Below are 21,961 nucleotides of genomic sequence, written 5' to 3'. Positions count from 1 at the left end.
CCCAATAAAACCATCAGATTTCGTGGGAATTATTCACTACCATGAGAACAGTGTGGGGGAAACCACCCCCATGATTCAATTATCTCCCATCAGTCTCTCCCACAACATGTGGGAATTATTGGAGTACAATTCAAGATGAGATTTGGGTGGGGACACAGCCAAACCATATCAGTCCCTAATAAAAGAAACATCATTGCTCCCTCAATGACTACCAACTAAAAATAGTCTCCATAATCTCACCCCACTTCACCTTTCCCATTTTAACTCTTTTTGTTTGTTCTTTAACACACACACACACACACACGCACACAAACTTTTTACCAAAGAAAACTTCAAGGCTGGGTGCAACGGGTCACACCTATAACCCCAATATTTTGGGAGGGTGACATGAGCAGATGGCTTGAGCTCAGGAGTTCAAGACCAGCCTGAGCAACGTGGTAAAACCATGTCTTTACAAAAACTAGCCAGGTGTGGTGGAATGCACCTATAGTCCTAGCTCCTTGGGAGGCTGAGGTGGGAGGATGGCTTGAACCCAGGAGGCGGAGGTTGAAGTGAGCTGAGATCGTGCCACTGCACTCCAGCCTGGGTGACAGAGCCAGACTCTGTCTCGAAAAAAAAAAAAAGAAAAAGAAAAAAAAGGAAGAAAACTTCAAACATTTGCAAAAATAGAGAGGATATGTAATTAACTCTCACCTACCCATTACCCAGCTTTAACACACATCAGTGCACGGCTGATCTTGTTCCATCCATGCCCTACTGACTTCCCCCAACAAAGTGGATTATTTTAAAGCAAATTTCAGACATCCTATAAAAACCTCAGTATGTTTCTTTAAAAGTCAGAGACTTGGCCGGGCATGGTGGCTCACGCCTGTAATCCCAGCACTTTGAGAGGCCAAGGCAGATAAATTACCTGAGGTCAGGAGTTCTAGACTAGCCCGGCCAACATGGTGAAACCTCATCTCTAGTAAAACTGCAAAAATCAGCTGGTTGTGGTGGCAGGCGCCTGTAATCCCAGCTACTCTGGAGGCTGAGGCACAAGAATCACTTGAACCCAGGAGGCAGAGGTTGCAGTGAGCCAACATCACACCACTGCACTCCAGCCTGGACAACAAGAGCAAGATTCCATCTCAAAAAAAAGGAAAAAAACCCAAAAGAAGTCACAGACTCTTAACAACAACAGCAGTATTATCACCCCTTAAAAATTGTTTAGTTTCTTAATATCATTAATATACAGTGTTAAAATGCTCCCAATGATTTCAGGTATTTTGTTTTTTATAGTCAGTTTGTTTCAGTTGGGATCTAAGCACCGTCCACACATTGGATCTGGGCACCCGCCCCCTAAGTGTCTGATTCTGTAGTCACCTTAACTTCTCTTTCTGTACAAAGCCCAGCTCAGACATCTCACTTTCCCACCTACAAGGTATTGCTCATGCTGTACTCAGCACCCAAAATGTCCTCAGCCCCCATGCCCAAACATCACTCAAAATCCAACTCAAATACTGTCCCCTCCATGAAATATTTCATGATTGCCACCAGTCCTCTTCCTAAGCACAGCCATGGGGTCTCCTATAGGGTTTCCTATATGACTTTATCTGCATGTCACTTGGCTCATTTACTGTTGTCTATAATCAGCTTGAGAGTTACGTATCTCCCCTTCAATCTCCTAGAAGGGAGATCATTCCACTTCACTCCAGCCTGGGCGACAGAGTGAGACTCCATTTCAAAAAAAAAAATGTCAGTTTTTAGCCACAGTGGTGGCTGGGTTCTCCCCCTGGGACAGGAAAAATCTAAGTGTAAGAGCACATATTTAAGAAACATTATTTACCAGATTTAAAAATTATATTTAATTCACTCTCCTCCAAATATTCAATAATCTTAAGATTCCATTCGATAATACCAAGACATAAATAACCAAAAACAGCATCCATCTACTAAATTGATACATTTGTCCCCCATAAAATATGACTCTATCATATTTGTTAAGGAGCCACCTTCAGAAGCAAAAGCTAATATGGTAAAAAAAACACAATCAGGATCCTCTTTAAGAAACTGCAAGGAAGCCAGGCACCGTGGCTCACATCTGTAATCTCAACACCTTGGGAGGCCAAGGTGGGCAGATCACTTGAAGCCAAGAGTTCGAAACCAGCCTAGTCAACATGGCGAAAGCTCATCTCTACTAAAAATACAAAAAAATTAGCCAGGCATGGTGGCACATGCCTGTAATCCCAGCTACTTGGGAGGCTGAGGCATGAGAATTGCTTGAACCTGGGAGGCGGAGGTTGCAGTGACCCAAGACTGCGCCACTGCACTCCAACCAGGGTGACAGAGCAAGACTCCATCTCAAAAAGAAAAAAAAAAAAAAAAGAAGAAAAAGAAGAAGGAAAGAGAAAGAAAGAAACTGCAGAGAAATTCAAAAGCAAGGCACAGAAATTCACAGAATAATACCAGAGTTCCCTAAAAGGCTTCCCACATCACCACTGAAAAAATTCAACAGGAACTACACGGCAGGGACTGAAAACCCAGTCAGAAAGGAAATTTGTCCTAAACTAACTTTCACTTGCCAGACACTGTCCCAGGCACCATGCTGAGCTCAAGGGAGTAAGAACACAGCCTCTTGACTTGCATATGGGGTGTATTGGTCTATGTCATTTTATTTATTTATTTTGTAATTTGAAGATATGCTTAAAAGTTGGGAGATCTCACAGATATCTGGCTTCTTGAAAAAAATGAAAGATCTAGCAACATGGGCCCAGCATTCCCTCAGTGGCAACTCTAAGCTGGAGCAGAGAAGCCACTGAAGCCTCCAGCAAAGGACATGCCCTCCAGCCAGCTTGTCACAGTCCCCACCATACCCTCCTATCATCCCAACAACAGATGCAGCACTTTACTCATTTATGCTCCCTGTCTGGCCCCAGAGGTACTAGAGTTTGTCACTCCCTCTCAGGAAAAAAAAAAGGGCAGGGGGGAACAAAAGTGCCCCCTGTGCCGAAGAAGTGCAGAGTCTAATGGAGGAGGCAGAAAAGATGAGAAATTATAATAGGGTGTGATACAGACCATAGTAGAAGAATGGCCAGGGTTCCACAGAAACCCTAAGGAAGGTGAAGGAAGGTGCAACTAACTGCACCAAAGGTAGTTTAGGTATCTAGGGTGTGTTCACGAAAGAGAAGACATCTGGGGAAGGTCATGCAGGAGAAGAAGAGCCTGGTCAGATGGCAAAGTAGGAGCAAGTCACTCTACACATATGAAGAGGTGAGAGGTCTGAAAGATACAGAGTTTTCTGGGGATGGGTTAGGCAGAGAAGGGACTTCTTCCCTTCACTGGGCACTAAGGCGAACCCCTTCGTGTTAGGTTCCCAGTGCTCGGAAACTGTCCATTCTCTGCCAATGATACACGTCTTGACTACTTGGCCAGTTTTGCTTTTACAGACTGATATGGGTCAATGTAGTTATTGCTCTTGAACTGGCATAATGAAAATACTCTTGAGTTACTATATAATGCAGACATTTTTAAGGGTCAAAACGCAGTAACGTAAGTCTCTACTGGTGATCTCAATTCCATACAACAAAGATATCCTTTCACCAACCACGTGTCCTTTCCTCACTTACATATCTCTGACAGTCGCGAACCCGGAAGCTTCCAATGAAATAGCCCCTACCCCATGTGAGGCACAAGTTTGATTTTTCTTATACTTAAATCACTACAAACATATCCCCCAACACTATTCTCAACTACCCTTAAAGGAGCCACCCAGAATACACCACATTAAGTCGAGCTTTGAGGCAAGATTTAAGGGTGATAAAGATATGGGTCCAAAGGAGAATCAATTTACTCAGTAGCCTATTGGCATGTACCTGATGAAGCAACAGCACATAAAGATCAATCGCAAGGATATCAGGCTGTTGCACAGAAATGAAATGAGATGCAAATAACAGACACGTCCCCTCAAAGCAATAAAAATTAAATCAGTTTTGCTTTTCTCCCTCAAATTCAGTCAAATCTAAAAAAAAAAAAAAATCAGATAGGGAAATCATCAAGAGGCTTTTAAAAACGGTCTCAAAGTTGTAATAACCCCAAACAGACTATTTCCCAGACTTTTTATTGTTATAACAAACAAACCCATCTTTCACTTCTTGTCATTTGCAATTACTGTGCCATAATTGAAAATCAGTGAATCACCATAGGGCTTAGGGGAGAGAGGGCCTACTAGCTCTGAGCTGTCACTGTAATCACCACAGAATAAACAATATCAAGAGCTCTTTCTTCATCATTTTTAACCTATATATTGCAGAGTCTCTGAAAATTGTATACTCTGTAATTCCCCTCTTTCACTAAAGATGGCATGACATTTCAAACCATTTTCCCCTTCAAAATACTGTTTTTCTCTTCTTCAACAGCCAGTATGACGTCTGCCCCAAAAGACTTCAGCATAATTTTAAATCTATTTGTAGGAGCCAAGAATTCAATTAAGAGAAAAATTATCTTGGAAGGGTTTGGGCAATTCAGCCAATTAACCCTCTTGTAACTGTGCTGAGAAAAGAACCTGAACTGTCTAACAAAAGGCTACACAAAATCAAAAGGAACAGACTAGGGCAGGGGGTGAAGGATTCCAGGAATTTGGGTCCTGTCTACACTTCTGCCCATTAACATGGTCACACAATGCCCTCGGCCTCTGACCGTTAGGAACGTCTGGGAGAGTACAGCCCTCCACTCTGCAATGGGCTGCAGAACCTCAAATGTTCATCTGCAGCCTCTTCATCTCCCCACCTGCAATAGGATTTAACCAATGTCCCTACCAACATTTCAGTTTACAGACTTTAAAAGGTCAATAGCAGGACCATTGAGTTTATTCTTTGTTAATAAGCTCTGTGTCCATGATCTGATGAACTGAGATTCACTCTCTAATTAAAAGGAAGGAAGGGAATTTGCAGTGGTGTGGGAGAGAGGGTCTTACCCTTTCATCTGTTCCCAAGCCAGATTCTCCTGCCCCATCCCTCACCTTGGTTGCTTCTTCCACACTCTCCCTCAGGGCCTGCAGCTCAGCATCATATTGCTCCTTCAGCTTGTCCATCTCCTGATCATGGCTGGAAACCTCTTCTTTCAGGGCTCCCTTCAGTGCAGTGAGTTCACGCTCTCGCTTTCTCAAGAGGTCTTCTTGCTCCTCTTTGGCAATCAGCAGATCCTGAAGATCCTGTTTTGCCTGTAAGAGCTCCTAGAGAGAAGAAACATGAAGGGAGGAGGTGACGATGAAACATCTTGTTGAGAGGCCCCGTATCTCCCCTTCAGTTCAGTCCCCATAGGCACGGCCATCTCACCTTGCCCTGCCACTCTCTCCTTCTCATCCCACAAACCTATTTAAACCATTTCTTCCTCTTCCCCTGCATTTCTCAGAAGACATCATTCCCTTGGATTCCTCTGTCTTTGCTTCTTGGAGATTTGATTGAATTTGAGGGAGAAAGGGGAAACTAATGTAAATTTCACTGCTTTGGTAAACACGTCTGTATTTTCCATCTCGTTTCACTTCTGCACAGTGATCTGTTGCCCTTGCTCTTGCCCTGTGTGTGCTGTTGCTTCAGGGGAGACATGCCAACTTGCCTACCTTGCTTCATATCCCCTAGGACCCTGAGTGTGGTCAAACCCTTCATCCACATTCCTCGTACTCAGGATTTGGGTGCTTCACATCCCCTGGGACACAGTGTGGCCAAACCCTTCATCCACATTCCTCGTACTCAGGACGACTTTGCCTGTTTTTCTTCTATCTCATTTGCCCATCTGAGCAGAGCACAATATTCACATTTTCCCCTTCTTAACTGCCAAGTATTAATGAGGAAGGTCACAAAGCTGGGGCAACAGGCTCCACTACAAATCACATTACCTGAGCCCAGTGTGTCCTGCCAAAGGCTCGGCGTTCCTTTTCCTCCAGCATCTTTGTTCCAGACCTTCTCAGTTTTCCAGCTCAGGACTCACCCTCACAGACACTTTTGCCCTTCCCTCAGCCAGAAAGACGTGGGCACCTTGGCTCCCTCTCCACCTCAACCCCTCTACACTCCAGGCCTTCTTCCACCCAGAGTCCCTCCACAGAGAATGCACTGTCCCCTGCCAGCCTGCTCCCAGTCTTCACTCCATCAGTTATTGACATGGTTTGGCTCTGTGTCCTCACCCAAATCTCATCTCCAGTTATAATTCCCACAATCCCCATGTGTCGAGGGAGGGACACTGTGGGAGATGATCGGATCATGGGGTAGTTTTCCCCACGTTGTTCTTGTGATAGTGAGTTCTCACGAGATATGATGGTTTTATAAGGGGCTTTTCCCCCTTCGCTCACTCTCTCTCCTGCCGCCTTGTGAAGAAGGTGCCTACTTCTCCTTCTGCCATGATTGTAAGTTTCCTGAGGCCTCCCCAGCCATGTGGAACTGTGAGTCAATTAAACCTCCTTTGTTTATAAATTACCCAGTCTCAGGTAGTGTCTTTATAGCAGAGTGAGAACAGACTAATACAGTTGTCTTTTCTTTCTGCCATTTTGTTCCTATCCACATTCTTGAATCTTGGTTACCTGCCAAACTTCACCATCAAAATGTTTGAAAGCATAATTTCTGTTCACTGCCTCTACTTCATGACTGCCCGTTCACTCCTTAATCTCTTGCTGTATGATTTTTGTCCCTACTCTACCAAGACAGTCCTCTCTGAGGTAACTGTGACCTTTAATCATATCCGATGGCCTTTTCCCAGTCGTCAATTTTCTTTACCCCTCTTTCATCCTCCCTTCCTGTCTCTCTAAGATGCCCTTCTTTCTTGGAATGCCAAGATAACACAGACTCCTGTTTTCTTCCCTCAGGCTGCTTCTTCTGTGATAGTCTTTTCTGGCTTTTCTCTCCCTCTTCCCAAAATCTATGATGATCTCCAAAAATGCAACTTTGCATTCTTTACTCTCTTTTAGCAAGCTCATTTTTTTTTTCCAACTATTAATTCTATGTAAATGACTCCTAAGCTTTTATCTCTTACCTTTCTCAGAGTTCAAACCTGCACTAACACATTCAAAGACCTGCTAGATGCACCCATCTGGGTGACCTGTGACACCTCAGATTCAGTAGGATTACAGTTTCAAGAGAATTCATCATGCTCCTTCCTTCCTTCTTCCTTTGTTCTTTGCTCTTGTGAAAAGCACCACCTGCCCCCTCAGCACTCAAGCTCAGAAACTTGGCAGCAACTTTGACTTTTCTCTCGTCCTGGTTTCTCATAACCAAAAAGTTAGTCCTGCAACATCTTCAATCCTTTCCATCACCTCCCTGGGTAAAGCCCTCCTCATCTCCTGTGCAGGTGGTTTACGATAGCCACTCAGCTGCTCCCCGCATCCAGGCTCTCACCTACAGCCTCTAAGGCAATCCATGCAGCATCTTGTGTCTGGAGTGCTCTTTTCCCTTCTCAGGCCCACCTCTCCCTGCCTTTCAGAAAATCTTTGAAGACCCAGATACAGTATGACCTCCTCCAAGAGGTCTTCCTTGAATATCCCTCTTGAATACCCATCTCACTTTAGCTGTTCTTCTCACAGTACTTAATACTTCTTATTTTACATTCTATATATTTTAATCATTTTTCTAATCTGCATTTGGCTTCCCTACTTATCCTTCTTGAAAGACAGGTACAGATCTGATTTATTATATTTTTGATGCACAGATTAATATTGGGAGCACTTATCTGTTCAGATATAAATAAACAAGTGCAGTACGGGTGTCTGGAGATGTCAGAATTCTAAACTCGTCAGTTATTTCACCTGTGGCTTCTGCATAAGAACAGGCAGGACCTGTTCTCTTGGAGCCCCTGGGGAATCAGAGGTATGGCTGCCACCTGGGGACCCAAGGCTTCAGAAATGATAAGCTACTTTCCATTCAAAAAGTGTGTCCCTGATGAGGGAAGAAACATTTTATTGATTTAAGGATAACTGACAACGAGAGCTCTTTCTTTTTCTCTAGGACATGCACCTCCATTGAACCAGAGGAACCTCTACAATCCCAGGATAGGGCTGCATTGCACAGACTAAAATTTTGCCCATCAAGAATCTAACTAGCAGGCATTGACAAGCTCAGACAAAATGTCAAGAGACCCATGCAAGTAACAAGGCCAGCTCTGGCTCTTTCAAAGCAGCAAACACAGATCTTATGAAAATATACCCTGTCCTGATATTTATCAAAGAGGACGCCCTGCTGCCGCTGCCCAGCCCCTTCTTAAGGAAGATCAGAGTCTCTCTTGAATGACTGTTGCTTCCGGCTACCCCCCAGGGTTTCCTGGAACCTCCTGCCAGCATCTTCAGTGCAGGCCCTGTGATTCTGACCCGTTTCCTGCTTTTACTCTCACACGTTTCTCAATTGTTTGGACGATAAGACAGTTCCTCTCCCCACACTTATCTTTTCCAGCATATCTCTGTGTTTTGTGTTGCCTTTTGTGTGCTGCCGCCAATGCATGTCAAGACTGAAGTTTTTATGGTCCATTCTGCACCGAAATGCTGTTATCTATGGCTGGGGCTGTCGCTTAAGTGGACTGTGCAGGACAAATCCAATCAGATTACACCTCGCCATATCACGTAGTAGCACTTGAAGTTTTCCAGAGTAGAAACCAAAAGGTACATGAGGTTTCAAAAACTTCACTCCATCACCTCGGGGCTTAATTATATCAATCAAAGAAGGGAGAGAAAAATACATAAACTTCAAAATGTAAGTATACGTCCATTAGAGGTCAACTTGCCTCTCTGTGGACTCCAACTAAAGAAAACAAGGGAAAACTGGCTGTCTGGGAGTGGCGAGAGCTAGGAAAGTTGACTGTATTTGGTCCTTATGCATCATAAGAACTGTGCTGAGCATTTCTAACAATCCAGAGAGATGGATACTCAAGGAGATGAAGATTACTATTCTCCATAAACGGACGAAGTTCTGAGACTCTAACATGCCTAAGATCACACGGCCTTACAAGCAGCAGAGTCAAGAATGGGACCCAGATGGGTCCTAATGCCCTTTCCCTTCACTATGGGCACTACAGACCTGACCACAAAACCACACACTCAAGAAGGCTAAGAAGCAAACAGTCACACTGGAGTTCATCCATTAGATGCTGTTATGGTTTGGCTGTGTCCCCACCCAAATCTCATCCTGAACTGTAGCTCCTATAATTCCCTCATGTTGAGGGAGGGGCCCACTGGGAGATAATGGAATCAAGGGGTGGTTTCCCCCATACTGTTCTCATGGCAGTGAGTTAGTCTCACAAGATCTGATGGTTTTATCAGGGGAAACCCCTTTCTTTTTTTTTTTTTTTTTTTTTTTGAGATGGAGTCCCGCTCGCCCAGGCTGGAGTGCAGTGGCCGGATCTCAGCTCACTGAAAGCTCCGCCTCCTGGGTTCATGCCATTCTCCTGCCTCAGCCTCCCAAGTAGCTGGGACTACAGGCGCCCGCCACCTCGCCCGGCTAGTTTTTTTGTATTTTTAAATAGAGATGGGGTTTCACCATGTTAGCGAGGATGGTTCTCGATCTCCTGACCTCGTGATCCACCCGTCTCGGCCTCCCAAAGTGCTGGGATTACAGGCTTGAGCCACCACGCCCAGCCAGGAAACCCCTTTCATTTGGCTCTTGCTTCTCTTGTTTGCCACCATGTGAGATGTGCCTTTCACCTTCTACCATGATTATGAGGCCTCCCCGGCCACAGGGAACTGTGAGTCCATTAAACCTCTTTTTTTTGTAAGGTGCCCAGTCTCAGGTATGTATGTCTTCATCAGCAGCATGAAAACAGCCTCATACAGATGCCACCAAAACAGAGCACTGTGTTTGGCTGGAAGGCCCTTTAAGGAAGTCCACCTTCTTAAACTAAAGCAAAGAAACACAATCAGAGCCTGAAGAAACGGGTAGATAGAGATCTAAGAGAAAAAGGAACACACTATGGGACCAGCTGTTCTGCAGCAGCAGCAGCAGCAAATGACCACCCCAAGACCATGTGCACTGAGAAGCAGGCACCAGGATGTCCAGAATGGCAAGGTATTTGCTCTCAAAAAGCTTTACTTCACACACCACCTGGGCACGAGCATGACACATCAAAACGAGGAAGACACCAGTCTAGACCCTCTTTTGCATTAAATGCTTCTCAGAAGTTCCACAGGGTCCCTATCTCTGGCCCATGCTCACTGAAAGCGTAAATAAAAGGTTTTACAGCAACGGTAGCTGACAGAGAATTCTGTCATTTTTTTTGTTCCAGAAGGATGGCCAAGGAAGCATCACACGGCTGGTGAGAATCACGATATTTTTGGCTGCCTTTTTTATAAAAATGCGTAGAATGTTCAAAAATATCGTTACAAAAGAAGTTTTAGAGACATACTTTCTGAGTACAATCTCTCCTCAGACCAACACAATTTTATAACCAGACTATTTTAATGAGACTGAAGTACCTGCATCTTGGCAAATGCCCGGAATAAAACACCACAAGACTCTGCTGGAGTGAGGCCCATCTCTCAGCACTGCAGGCTCCCATCAAAGCAGACATTTGATAATTAGAAAACCCCACCATCGTGGCACTTAGCAAGCTGTCTCACGTTGACCTGTCACCTTCAGAATGGAAGGTAATGCATTCATGACAAAGAAGTGGTGGAAACCTGTTCTATAATCATTCTTGTAACTTGAGCTGGCAAAAAAAAATTCAGAATCATCTATTTAACTAAGAATAACAAAGTCAATAAAATTGGTCAATTTTATGGCTTATTCTAAGAAAACAAAGTATTTTCTATTTCTCCTTTCCTTCTTTTTTTTTTTAAACTGTTTTATTCTTTTTCTTTTTTTTAAGTGAAAGCCAGTTTATTAGAGAAGTAAAGAAACAAAAGAATGGCTACTCCATAGACAGAGCAGCCTATTCTTTCTTAATGTTACTTTACTGATTGCATACAGGGGTCGGTGTTATTTAACAAAATGTGACATATTAAAAGACATTTCATGCAAAATCTGGTCCATTATGCAGGACTTGCAAAACTTGGGCCTTCAACCTTTTTCAAACATTCAAAAGCAGAAGTGTTTAATGCTCATTGTGTTAAGAGTTTGTTCCAAGCTAAATGCCATGGGGAACTTGGCCACAACTACACTCCGTTATCAAATTCCCCCAGGTCACTTTTTATTCAGATATGAAGAATAAATTAAAAGTGACAAGGAGACAGGGTCTATTTTACTAGTGATACAGAAACCATAGATCATAGTTTAAGTGTTGCTGACAAGTCAAAGGAAATTGATAAAAACAGAGGGTGATTTTCTGGAGCAAGAGAAACCCACTTTGACATAGGGAAGCTAATTACACCCTAACTCATCATGCAGAAAGGCAGCAGTAAATGATACAGCTCCTGTTATGGGAAAGAGACAAACAACCTGTAAGCCAGCAACATCAGGAACAGGTTTAAGAAAACATGTGCTATTGCCCACTGCTGTATCTCGCATTATCAGCCTCTGCCTGAACACATCACCAAAATAGTCTCATATCGTTATCCTATTATCAATATAAATAAATCAATAAACTAATGATGCTCAGTTAATAGATATGCAGTATGGTATGTTTAAAGAGGAAAAGAAGTATGCAGTTCATTTCAGAATTATTCTCTTTTTTAAAACATGGTGACATTTTTAAAGTAATTTAAATATGAAAAAGTATTCATTTGCTCTGTTGCTCAGCACTGTGCTAGACATGAAATGGGGAAAGAAGCAAAGGTGAATGCTCTTGAATTAGCTGGCTAGTAGAAGAAAGATACAAAAAATGTGCGAGGTCAATGAGCTAAAATAGAGAAACTGAAAGGACAGGGGATATCAGGGGGCAACTCACAGTGACAACTGTCAGTTATTGGGGAAAATCAGCAACTTCAGAGACTTCCCACGAGCTAACATAACATCTTTCCCCTTTAGAACCAATCAAATGTCCACACAAGGAATCACAGAATATGACAACGTTTTATCTTCTATTTAAATTTGTTCATGAAGCTATACTTTTACTGAAAGCCATAAATTGTTCAGTGACATCATTTCTGGAAACTTATCCTTAGAAACAATTTTTAAAGTAGTAAAAGGATAAATGTAAAAACTCTTCCCCATGACCTTTGTTTCATAATGACGAAAAAGGGAAAACAAATGTAGGAGAATGGTTAAATATATTGCGGTTTATCTTCCTAAAAATGAAATACAAAGAATATAAAGAATAACAAGAAAGAACATTTTTGACATCTTAAGTTTTAAAAGCAGGTATCAAAACTGTAGGGACATGATTGTCCCTATATTATATACAGATGGGTAGATGAAACCTATCAATAGACAGGGAGGCAAACAGAAATTCTAGAAACAAAAATGGCTGCTTAGGTATTAGGAAAGTATGTGTACGTCCCATTTTTAAACTTTCCTTTTATGTTGTTTTAATATTATTTCAGTGACAAATACACCTATCTTCTCGTCTTTGTAACTCTGAGCCCTGAGGGTAAACAGCGCCATGAGAAGCAGTATAATACCAAGAATGTTGTGGTTTTTAAGGAATCATTTGATAAAAAGAGGAATCCCAGTTGGTAAGGAACAATGCTGAGGGCTTCTCAGGGGAAAAGGTCTGAATAGGGACACAGAGATGGTCATGCGCGCAGAAGAGACAATCACCCTCCTCTGCCCGTGTGAAAAATGGATTCATGAGAACTCCTGGGCTGGGTGGTCACAGTCACTCATCTCTGAGCTCCTGCCAAGTCATCAGGTGAAGAAAGGCTAAGTTCTAAAAAGTAGGACCTAAAATTTCTCCTGGGGAATTATTTCAACACTGGAGGAGGAAAGGAGTGAGAGAACAATAGACAACTGAGACTTAAAGAGTGTTCCAGGGACTTCAGAGTCAGAAACTTCTAGCCCCAAGGAAGGGACAGAGAAAACACCTAAGCCCAAAGAGGGAGGAAGTAGAAAATTAAATATTAACAAAGAACCTTTATGTTTTGACTTTTTGTTGTTGTTGTTGTTGGCTTTGCTCTAAATTGTATATCATCTCTTTGTGGGGCTATTCCTACAAACCACGCTTATAAAGAAGTAGTTTCCAAAACTATGCTAGAATACAGGTGATGATAATGTAACCGCAAACATTAATCACCTAAATGTGTGCAGAGAGAAAAGTCCTATCTTTTTCTGACCCTCAATTATACTTATTCCCTCCCCCAAAAATGTAGATATTCAAAACCAACATTCTTGCTTTCTAATAATTTCATACATGTGTATCTAATACCTCAACAAGATAATAATCTAATTTAGAGAAGAGAGAATACACAATAAAAACCCATAATAATTAGCAAATGCCAAGTGCAGAGGAGAGAGTCAAGCGCATCCACTGACTCACAGATCATAAGAGCACAGGTGGAGCAGGGGTGCACATCAGACAGTGGCTGGCAGTGCACAAACCCCAGCCACTCCATCTTTCCAGGCAGGTGGGGTCTGTCTTATCACCTGACCCCACAGCCCCACTTACCTCAATCAGAGCTCCCTTCTCCCTGTCCTCTGATCGCTTTGCACTGTCCAGTTCATCGTGCATTTCTGAGAGCTGGTCCTGGAGATCCCTGATTTCAGTCTGATGCTGCTCCCGTTCCATCTTCACCTGGAATAGCCTGGCAAGGAAGGAAGTCCATTAGACAGGATCTCCTGGGCTCTGCTTATTTCCATCCAGTCTGATTTCTGATCTCCAGAGCTTTACACAAGTCTCTAAAGACCCAAGACGCCTCCCCATTCTCTGTTCTGCACTGAGCAAGGAATCACCAACCTGAAAAGGTACCTGAGAAGAACTTAGGCTATGGTCTAATTGCCCAACAAGAGGATAAATGAGAACTCAAACCAGTGAAGTGGGTATGGTTATACGGAGACATTTTCTCCCCAAAAGGAGATGGGAGGATACTAGAATTTAAATGTAGAAGATAAAGAAATGAAAAAAAAAAATTTCCCACTAAAGCCACCCCACCCTTCCACTGTCTACTATCCCAGTGTTCTAGACCAGGAGAGTTGGAAAAATTACGGTCTGTGGGCCAGTTCAGCCCACTGCCTGTTATTGTAAAGTTTTACTGGAATATGGTCATGTTCATTCATTTATGAGTAGCCATTTCATTTCACGATACAATGGCAGAGCTGAGTGTGTACAACAGACTCTATGACCCACAAATCCTAAAATAATCACCATCTGATGAAAAAAAGTTGACAAAACTCTGCTCTGAACCAAACTCACAACTACTATACCTCTTTATGTTGTAAAGCTTTTACTATACCCTATATTTTCTGATATTTTTCTTACTAAACTCTTTTCTGCAGTTAGCCTCTATGATTGCTTTAAACGCAAAACAGCACCATCAAAACTGCAAGGACAATCAAATGCTTTTATTATATAATGTCTTCTTTTCCTTGAACTTCCCCCTAGATTTCATTCCCACTTGACTTTCCACTTAAGGCTTCTGTCGTGTCCACGAGACATCATAGCACTGTAGATTCTCAGACCTTGGTTTTCGATCCCTTTGCCACAGATTTTAATACAACACAATGGCAGGGACATCTTGGACCTAACTTTCCTTCTCTGTAGACTCGGAGGAGGTATAAGCAGCCATCGCAAACACCAGCACCATCCAGGATAAAATGCACAGGCTGGGAGCTCACGGAGGCCACGTGACGCATGCTTTTTAGAAGCTGGGCCCAGGCTCCTTGAACTCTGTCTTTCAATATCAGCACTCAGTGCGCCCTGCTTCCCACTTACCTGCTAGGAGGTCCACTTTAAGGGCTGAAACTCTGTAAGGCATACTTCAAGGTGCAAAAAGAATGTTAAGAATTACTAACGTTTTTGTTTATCAGTCTACATGCGTCGCCAGCTTCACAATTTTACCAGGGTAAGAGGAAGAAAAAGAAAAGTCAGCTGCCTTTATAAATATTTGGAAGGCTGGGTAGTATTAAATGGACAGAAAGGTTCTAGCCACATGTCATAGAGAACCTGGGAAGGGCAACAGGCTCTCAGCCCAGAACTTACTCCTCCAGATTCTTCCGGAGCTCCCCTTCACTTTCTTCCAGTCGTTGCTGCAACGTGGAGTTCTCCTCCACCTTTTTGTTGTGTTGGCTTCGGAGCTCTTCTAGGTTTGCTCTCATCCTCTCTCTCTCTTCTTTGATATTCTGTTGATTCTAACAGGAATCGGTGTGATTTTAAAGTACCTCCACTGTACATTAACGTAACCCCACAGAAGCCTACTTCTCAACAAGCAGACTCCGTATCTTTGCACTTACATTATTAAACAACTTAATCAAACCATATAATTAAGGCATGGGAGTTCTTAACTAGAAAGAACATCAAATATTTATATTTAATGAACTGTAATACTTGTAAAAGAAAACACAAACACAGCCAAACCTCATTCTGCTATTTCTATGATTTAGTTCAGATGTTTTATATACATTTAGTTTCCCATTGGCCTGCCTAAATCCAACAGGGTTTCTTTTACTCTGTCTAAGCAAACAGTCTGTACAGGCTTTGGTTACATTAAAAAAAAAAAAAGAAATTATTTGGACAACAGCAGCCAAATACACAGGAATTTACTCAGTGATTAGAGGAATGTTACTTTTGGGGGGAAAAAAATTGGCTTTCACTCTGGGCATCCCAATGCATGTAAAATATTCTTCATCAACCTAGACAGAAATGGAAAAAGTAACATAAGGAAAAACCAGATACCTTGACTCCCAGTTGAAGCTGCCTCTGAAGTTCAGCCACTTCTGTGGTCAACTTGCTTTTCTGTTCCAATAGATCTTTGACTTCAGATGTGGAATTAGAAGCCTATGATTAATTGCAAAGATATACTAATTTAAACGTTCAGCGTGCTTCATTTTAATTATCTTCCCCTTCCAAATATAATTAGTGCAGTAACAGATGAGGCATAACACTAAATATTTTAAGACCCAATTCAAACATCAACCCCCACGGGGAACCTTCCCTGACTTGATGGGCAGAGTTAACGTTGCTGGTCCCCTTGGGACTCCAGTGAACTTTACTCTACAGCGTTTACCAATCACAGGCATCATTTCATCAGATACCTCAACACTAGTCCAAGATGACTAAAACTTGCACAGGTGGCATATTTGTTAGAAGTCCGTAATGTATTCTGTAGAATATTATAAAACAGTAATACATTAAATTCAGGATAATAAAACTTAAAAAGCCTCTCCATAATACATTCTATATTCCAGAGCATGGAAATCAATGGTTAGCAAAAAATCAGCAACAAAATCTTTTTGTAAGTAAATTGGGGAAAGACATTCATTTTTTCTATTTTAACGGCAGAACACAATTTAGTTTTAGTGTTTCTTAAGAGTGGTTTGAGAACGACTACATCAGGAGATTATGAACTTTTGTGGGGCAGGGACTAGGTTTTATGCACCTCTGAATCTACAGAACCCAATGCATCTCATAAATTTAATCAAATCTTAGTAAATGATCATTAGAATTCTTGTTTTGCCATGATAGAGTGGCAAATATCAGATTTACCCTCCCAGCAAAAACTCCAAAAGCTAGACAAAAATATATAAAAACAATTGTTGGCAGGCACTGAAAAGCAAGCAACACAGAGTTATGATCCTTACAAAGGAAAAGACAGGAGGTAGCCCCACATTCACCCTGGGTTCTCCATGACTCCATTTCCAAATCACACAGTAAAATTTTATAAGCACAGACAATGTCATTAGGAAATTGCAAATTAAAACAACATTGAGGCCGGGTGGGGTGGCTCATGCAGTAATCCCAGCACCCTGGGAGGCTTAGGCAGACGGATCACCTGAGGTCAGGAGTTCGACACCAGCCTGGCCAACGTGGTGAAACCCCATCTCTACTAAAAATACAAAAAATTAGCCGGGCGTGGTGGCCCACACACCTGTAATCCCAGCTACTCAGGAGGCTGAGGCAGAAGAATCACTTGAACCCAGGAAATGGAGGTTGCAGTGAGCCAAGATCATGCCACTGCACTCCTGACTGGGTGACAGAGTGAGACTCCGTCTCAAAAAACAATCAGACAAACCAACGATACCACTATATACGAATTAGAACGGCCAAAATTCAAAACACTGGCAACACCAAATGGTGGCGAGGATGTGGAATAACAGAAACTCTTATTCTTTGCTTGTGGGAATGCAACATAATACAGATAATTTAGAAAATGGTTTGGTTGTTTCCTACAAAACTAAACATGCTCTTACCATACAACCCAGCAGCTGCCCTCTGGGTGTTCACCCAAATTAGTTGAAATCTCATGTCCACACAAAAACCTGTACATGAATGTTTATAGCAGCTTTACTCATAACTGACAAAACTTGGAAGCAATCAAGATGCCCTTAAAAGGTGAACGAATAAATTGTGGTATATCAGACAATAGAATATTAATACTCAATCCTAAAATGAAATGAACTATCAGTTCATCAAAAGGCATGATGAACTATCAGTTCAAAAAATGCACATTACTAAGGGAGCCAAACTGAAAGGGTGATATACTGTGTGATTCCAACGATAGAACACTCCAGAAAAAATAAAACCACGGAAACAATAAAAAGATTACGGGTTGCCAGAGGTTAGGGGAGAGAAAGGAACAAACAGGCAGAACACACAGGATTTTTAGGGGAGTGAAACTCTTCTGTGTGATACTAAATGATAGATACATGTCATTGTTCATTTGTCAGAAGCCTGTAGAATGTGCAACACTAAGAGTGAACACTAATGTAAACTATGGGCGGTCTTTGGGTGATAATGATGTGCCAGTGTGGGTCCCATGATTGTGAGAGGTGCACCCCATGCTGCAGGATGCTAACAGTGGTGGAGGGCATATGTGGGGACAGGACAGTAAATGGGAATGTGAACCTAAAACTCTCCTGAAAAATAAAGTTTGTTAATTTAAGTGAGAAAAGTGTCCAGAGTGGCAACTCACTGATGAAGGAAACAGAGATTAGAGTTTAGAGATGGTAAGCAACAGAGATTTCAAGATCAGGGTATGAGAGAGGAGACAGCTCCACAGAAGAAGTTCCAAGAACCTACAATAAATACTACCTGTATTCTTGAATGATTCCTAAGCTGTATATGAGCAGAGCAAGAGTTCAAGAGGACTGCAGAGAAGAGCTGTTAGGAGGCAAAGAACCCAAAAGAAACTTCACAGGTAGCCCAATGCTAGGGAGACACTAGGGTTCCAAATCAACCAAAATAGAGAAACCTTGGTGGACATTCTGGCATTCATTTGAAATTCAAGAAAGGAACATGGGTCACGTCTTAGTAGTAAGGGCCAAAACTTAAATAGACACTCCCCAATAATGCCTAGAACAACCAACCATATAGAATCAAGATAATCTGCAAGTAATTTAACTGTCTGTCAAAACAAAACTTAACATTCTTCAGGGGGAGATAACACATTCCAGAACGTCTATAACTAATCGTTACCCACTCGGTCTAGCATACAATTAAAAAAAAAAATCATTGGACATGCAGAGAAGTAGGAAGAACCAACCAATAACTACATAAAATAGACAACAGACACAGAGATGGCCCAGATATTAAAGTTAACAGATAAGGACTTCAAATTAACTGTAACATTTTTAAAATAGAAACAATTATGGACAAAGGGTGTTTTTTTGTTTTTGTTTTTTTCTTTTCAGACAGAGTCTTGCTCTGTCATCCAGGCTGAAGTGCATTGTCCCAGTCTTGGTTCACTGCAACCTCTATCTCCTGGGTTCAAACAATTCTCCTGCCTCAGCCTCCCAAATAGCTGGTGTTACAGGTGTGCACCATCACACGTGGCTAATTTTATATTTTTAGTAGAGACAGGGTTTCACCATGTTGGCCAGGCTGGTCTCTACCTCCTGATCTCAGGTGATCCATCTACCTTGCCCTCCCAAAGTGCTGGGATTACAGGCATGAACCACTGCACCTGGCCCAACAAAGGGATTTTTCTAAATGAAGTTCCAGAGATAGATTCTATAAAAATATAACCAAGTAGACATTCTAAAACAGCAATACACAATATCTGAAATTTAAGAACTCATTGGATCTCAGCTCACTGTAACCTCAAACTTCTAGGCTCAAGTGATCCTCCTACCTCAGCCCTCTGAGCAGTTATGACTACAAGCACGAGCCACCATGCCTGGCAATTTTTATAGTTTTTGTAGAGATGGGATCTCACGATGTTGCCCAGGCTAGTCTCAAACTCCTGGCCTCAAACAATCCTCCCACCTCAGTCTCCCAAAGTGTCAGGATTACAGGCATGAACCACTGCATCTGGCCAAAGAAAAGTTCTTAAAAGAACCATCCTTTAAAAGAAGGATGAAGAAGAAGATTCTTTTAAAGACACTTTTAAAGAAAAAGTTCTTAAAGTAAGATTGACATAGCCAGAAAACAAGACTAATGAATTTGAAAGGTCAATAGAAAACATCCAGAATATCTGATGCCCCAAACATACACACACACACACACACACACACACACACACACACACACACACACACGAAAAGAGAGAGAATAGAGCACAAGGGGTAAGAAGAACACCATCAAAATTTCAAAAATACATTTAATTGGAGTCTGAGAAGAGCTGGGAGAGACAGAATGTGAAAGAAGCAATATTCGACTAAATAATAGCCAAGAAATTTTCAAATCTGATGCACCTGTCAAGTCGAGAGCTCAGTGAATCCCAAGAAATATAAATAAAAGAAAAATCACTCTTAGGCACGTCATAGTGAAAATCTAACAATTGACAAAAAAGATAAAATATTAAAAGCACCCAGCTGGAAAAGACACATCACTTTCAAGAGAATAACACTAAGAATGATGGCCGGCTTTCCAATGGAGCCAACTGGGATCAAAAGACAAATAATGTCTTTAAATTCATGAAACAAAACAATACTTGCCACACTAGAGTTCCTCAAAACTGAGAGTGAATGACAGCTATTCTCAAACAATGCTCCCAAAAAGTACTACAGGATATTAAAAAAAAAAAGTTCTCCAGGCTGAAGGAAATCACTCCTAGATGGAAACAGGGAAGTACAGAAAGGAGTGAACAGCACTGGAAAGGGACTACATCTAAATGAAAGATGTGCTGGACCTCTCCAACAAAAATGACCGAACACTGCTGAGAGATGCTGCACACATAAATAAGTGGGGAGAAAGTTCATGTTCACAAATAAGAATACCAATAACATGAAGACGTCAGTTCCACCAAATTTATCTATGCATTTGGTATAATCCCAATCAAAATTCCTAGAGGCTTTTATTGGTGGAAATTGACAAGCTGATAAAAGTTTATATGGCAAGGCAAAAGACCCAGAGTAGCTAAGATAATCTTGGAGAAGAATAAAGCTACCAGATCTCAAGGCTTATTAAAGTTGCAATAATTAAACGGTACAGTAGTAGTACAAGGAGAGACAAGTAGACCAAAGCAATGGAAGAGAGTCTAGGTGTTACAGAGGATATACCCACTGGAACTGGCATGCAGCACTACCAGGAGTGTAAATTGTTTCAATCACTTTGTAAAATCATTTGGCAACATTTAAGAGTTAAACCAACGCCCAATTTGCAACCCAGAAATTATACTCTTAGATATATTCTCAAGAGAAATGAGTGTGTTTACAAAAAAAAAAAAAAAGACACTAATGTTCAGTATGGCATTATACCTAACAGCCAAATACCAGAAATGACCACTAAGAGGATACACTATGTTGAGTGATAACAACAGAAAACTACATTTCAATACAAAATAGCTACCAGTACATGCAACATTAACGGATCTTGCTGATATAATGTTGAAGAAATGAAGGGGGACACACAAGAATACTTATTATAATACATATTGTAAAATTTTCTTTATGTAAAATTCAAGAAAGGCAAAACTACTCTAGATGATAGAAGTCAGGATATGACTACCCCCAGAAGGAAGGAGTACAATTTTTGCAGAAGGAACACAGGAAACCCAGGAAACCAAAACTACTCAAGGTGATACAAGTCAAGATATGATTACCCCTAGAAGGAGGGGGTACAATTTATGGGGAACACCGGAAACCCAGGAAACCTGGGTGATGGGAGTGTTCCGTATCTTGATCTAGATGGTATTTGCATGGAAGCAAACCTATGTTAGAAATTCAATGAACTGTATAGATACAATTTGTGTAATTTACTTTATATAAGTTATACCCCAATAAAACAATATAAAAACAGATATTTGTTGAAGACTCATCTGTTTGCTAAGTTATACCCAAAGCCCCTGCCTCTGTGTTCCCAAGACCCTTTATACATATATTTGTTACAGAAATCTGCATTACACTAGAGATTATTGCTCAATCACCGCCAGTGAGATTCCGTCCCTCTCTGCATAGACTGTATGCAAGTACTAAATAAGCGTATGTTAGCTAAATTGACTTTCTCCTTTTAGATGTTACATTTCCATAATGAAGAGGGACCTGACTGAAGAGAGTCTATTAGGAAATATTATCTCTCTGATCTGAGTATGAATATTAATGGATCTTCTTTTTTTTCTTCTTCCATGAAAGTAACACAATGATTCTCTCAAAAGGATTTGGCTAAAATCCTACAGTAAAGTGGTTAGAAAACTACAAATAGCTGAGGGGAAGAAACAAAAGCAGGAATCAAAGCTAGAAATGGCAGCATCTTGGCTGACACGTCCCTGAATCCAGGTGCAAGTTGTGTGTGATAAATTTGGAATGAGGTACTTCCCCACCTACCCCTGTGAAGAGAATTAGAAACACAAACACACAACTTCCAATTTTCATAGGCAAAATGAGAACAATCCATTTAGAACGTTAAATGCAACCCAATGAGGGAAATTATACATTGTTCTTTCCCATACAAAATCTCTACCTGCTTTGCTGTTTTCCAATATGGTCTCTGTCCCTAAGGGAGAGGGTTTTTACATTCTCTCCTAATCACTTAACTGACACCACAAAGATAA

The 21,961-nt window shown here is 41.5% G+C and overlaps 2 protein-coding genes across 13 annotated transcripts in view; both read right to left on the bottom strand.

The window, feature by feature from the left end:
• The window catches only part of MYZAP (myocardial zonula adherens protein), a 338,107-nt gene that overhangs the window by 215,654 nt on the left and 100,492 nt on the right, over positions 1–21,961 (bottom strand). The window lies entirely within an intron of this gene.
• The window catches only part of CGNL1 (cingulin like 1), a 175,425-nt gene that overhangs the window by 80,695 nt on the left and 72,769 nt on the right, over positions 1–21,961 (bottom strand). For all 12 annotated transcript variants that reach the window (XM_028850973.2, XM_028850974.2, XM_028850976.2 and 9 more), the window contains 4 exons: positions 15,709–15,810; positions 15,016–15,164; positions 13,486–13,621; positions 4,997–5,209 (listed from right to left, as the gene is read on the bottom strand). In XM_028850973.2, the coding sequence (XP_028706806.2) occupies positions 4,997–5,209; positions 13,486–13,621; positions 15,016–15,164; positions 15,709–15,810 (600 nt within the window). The remainder of the gene's footprint in view (positions 1–4,996; positions 5,210–13,485; positions 13,622–15,015; positions 15,165–15,708; positions 15,811–21,961) is intronic.

The sequence above is a fragment of the Macaca mulatta genome, chromosome 7 (genome assembly GCF_049350105.2).
Source record: "Macaca mulatta isolate MMU2019108-1 chromosome 7, T2T-MMU8v2.0, whole genome shotgun sequence".
In the NCBI taxonomy this organism is placed as follows: Eukaryota; Metazoa; Chordata; class Mammalia; order Primates; family Cercopithecidae; genus Macaca; species Macaca mulatta.
Note: the sequence above shows the minus strand (reverse complement) of the source record. Positions and strands in the feature narration are given on the sequence as shown.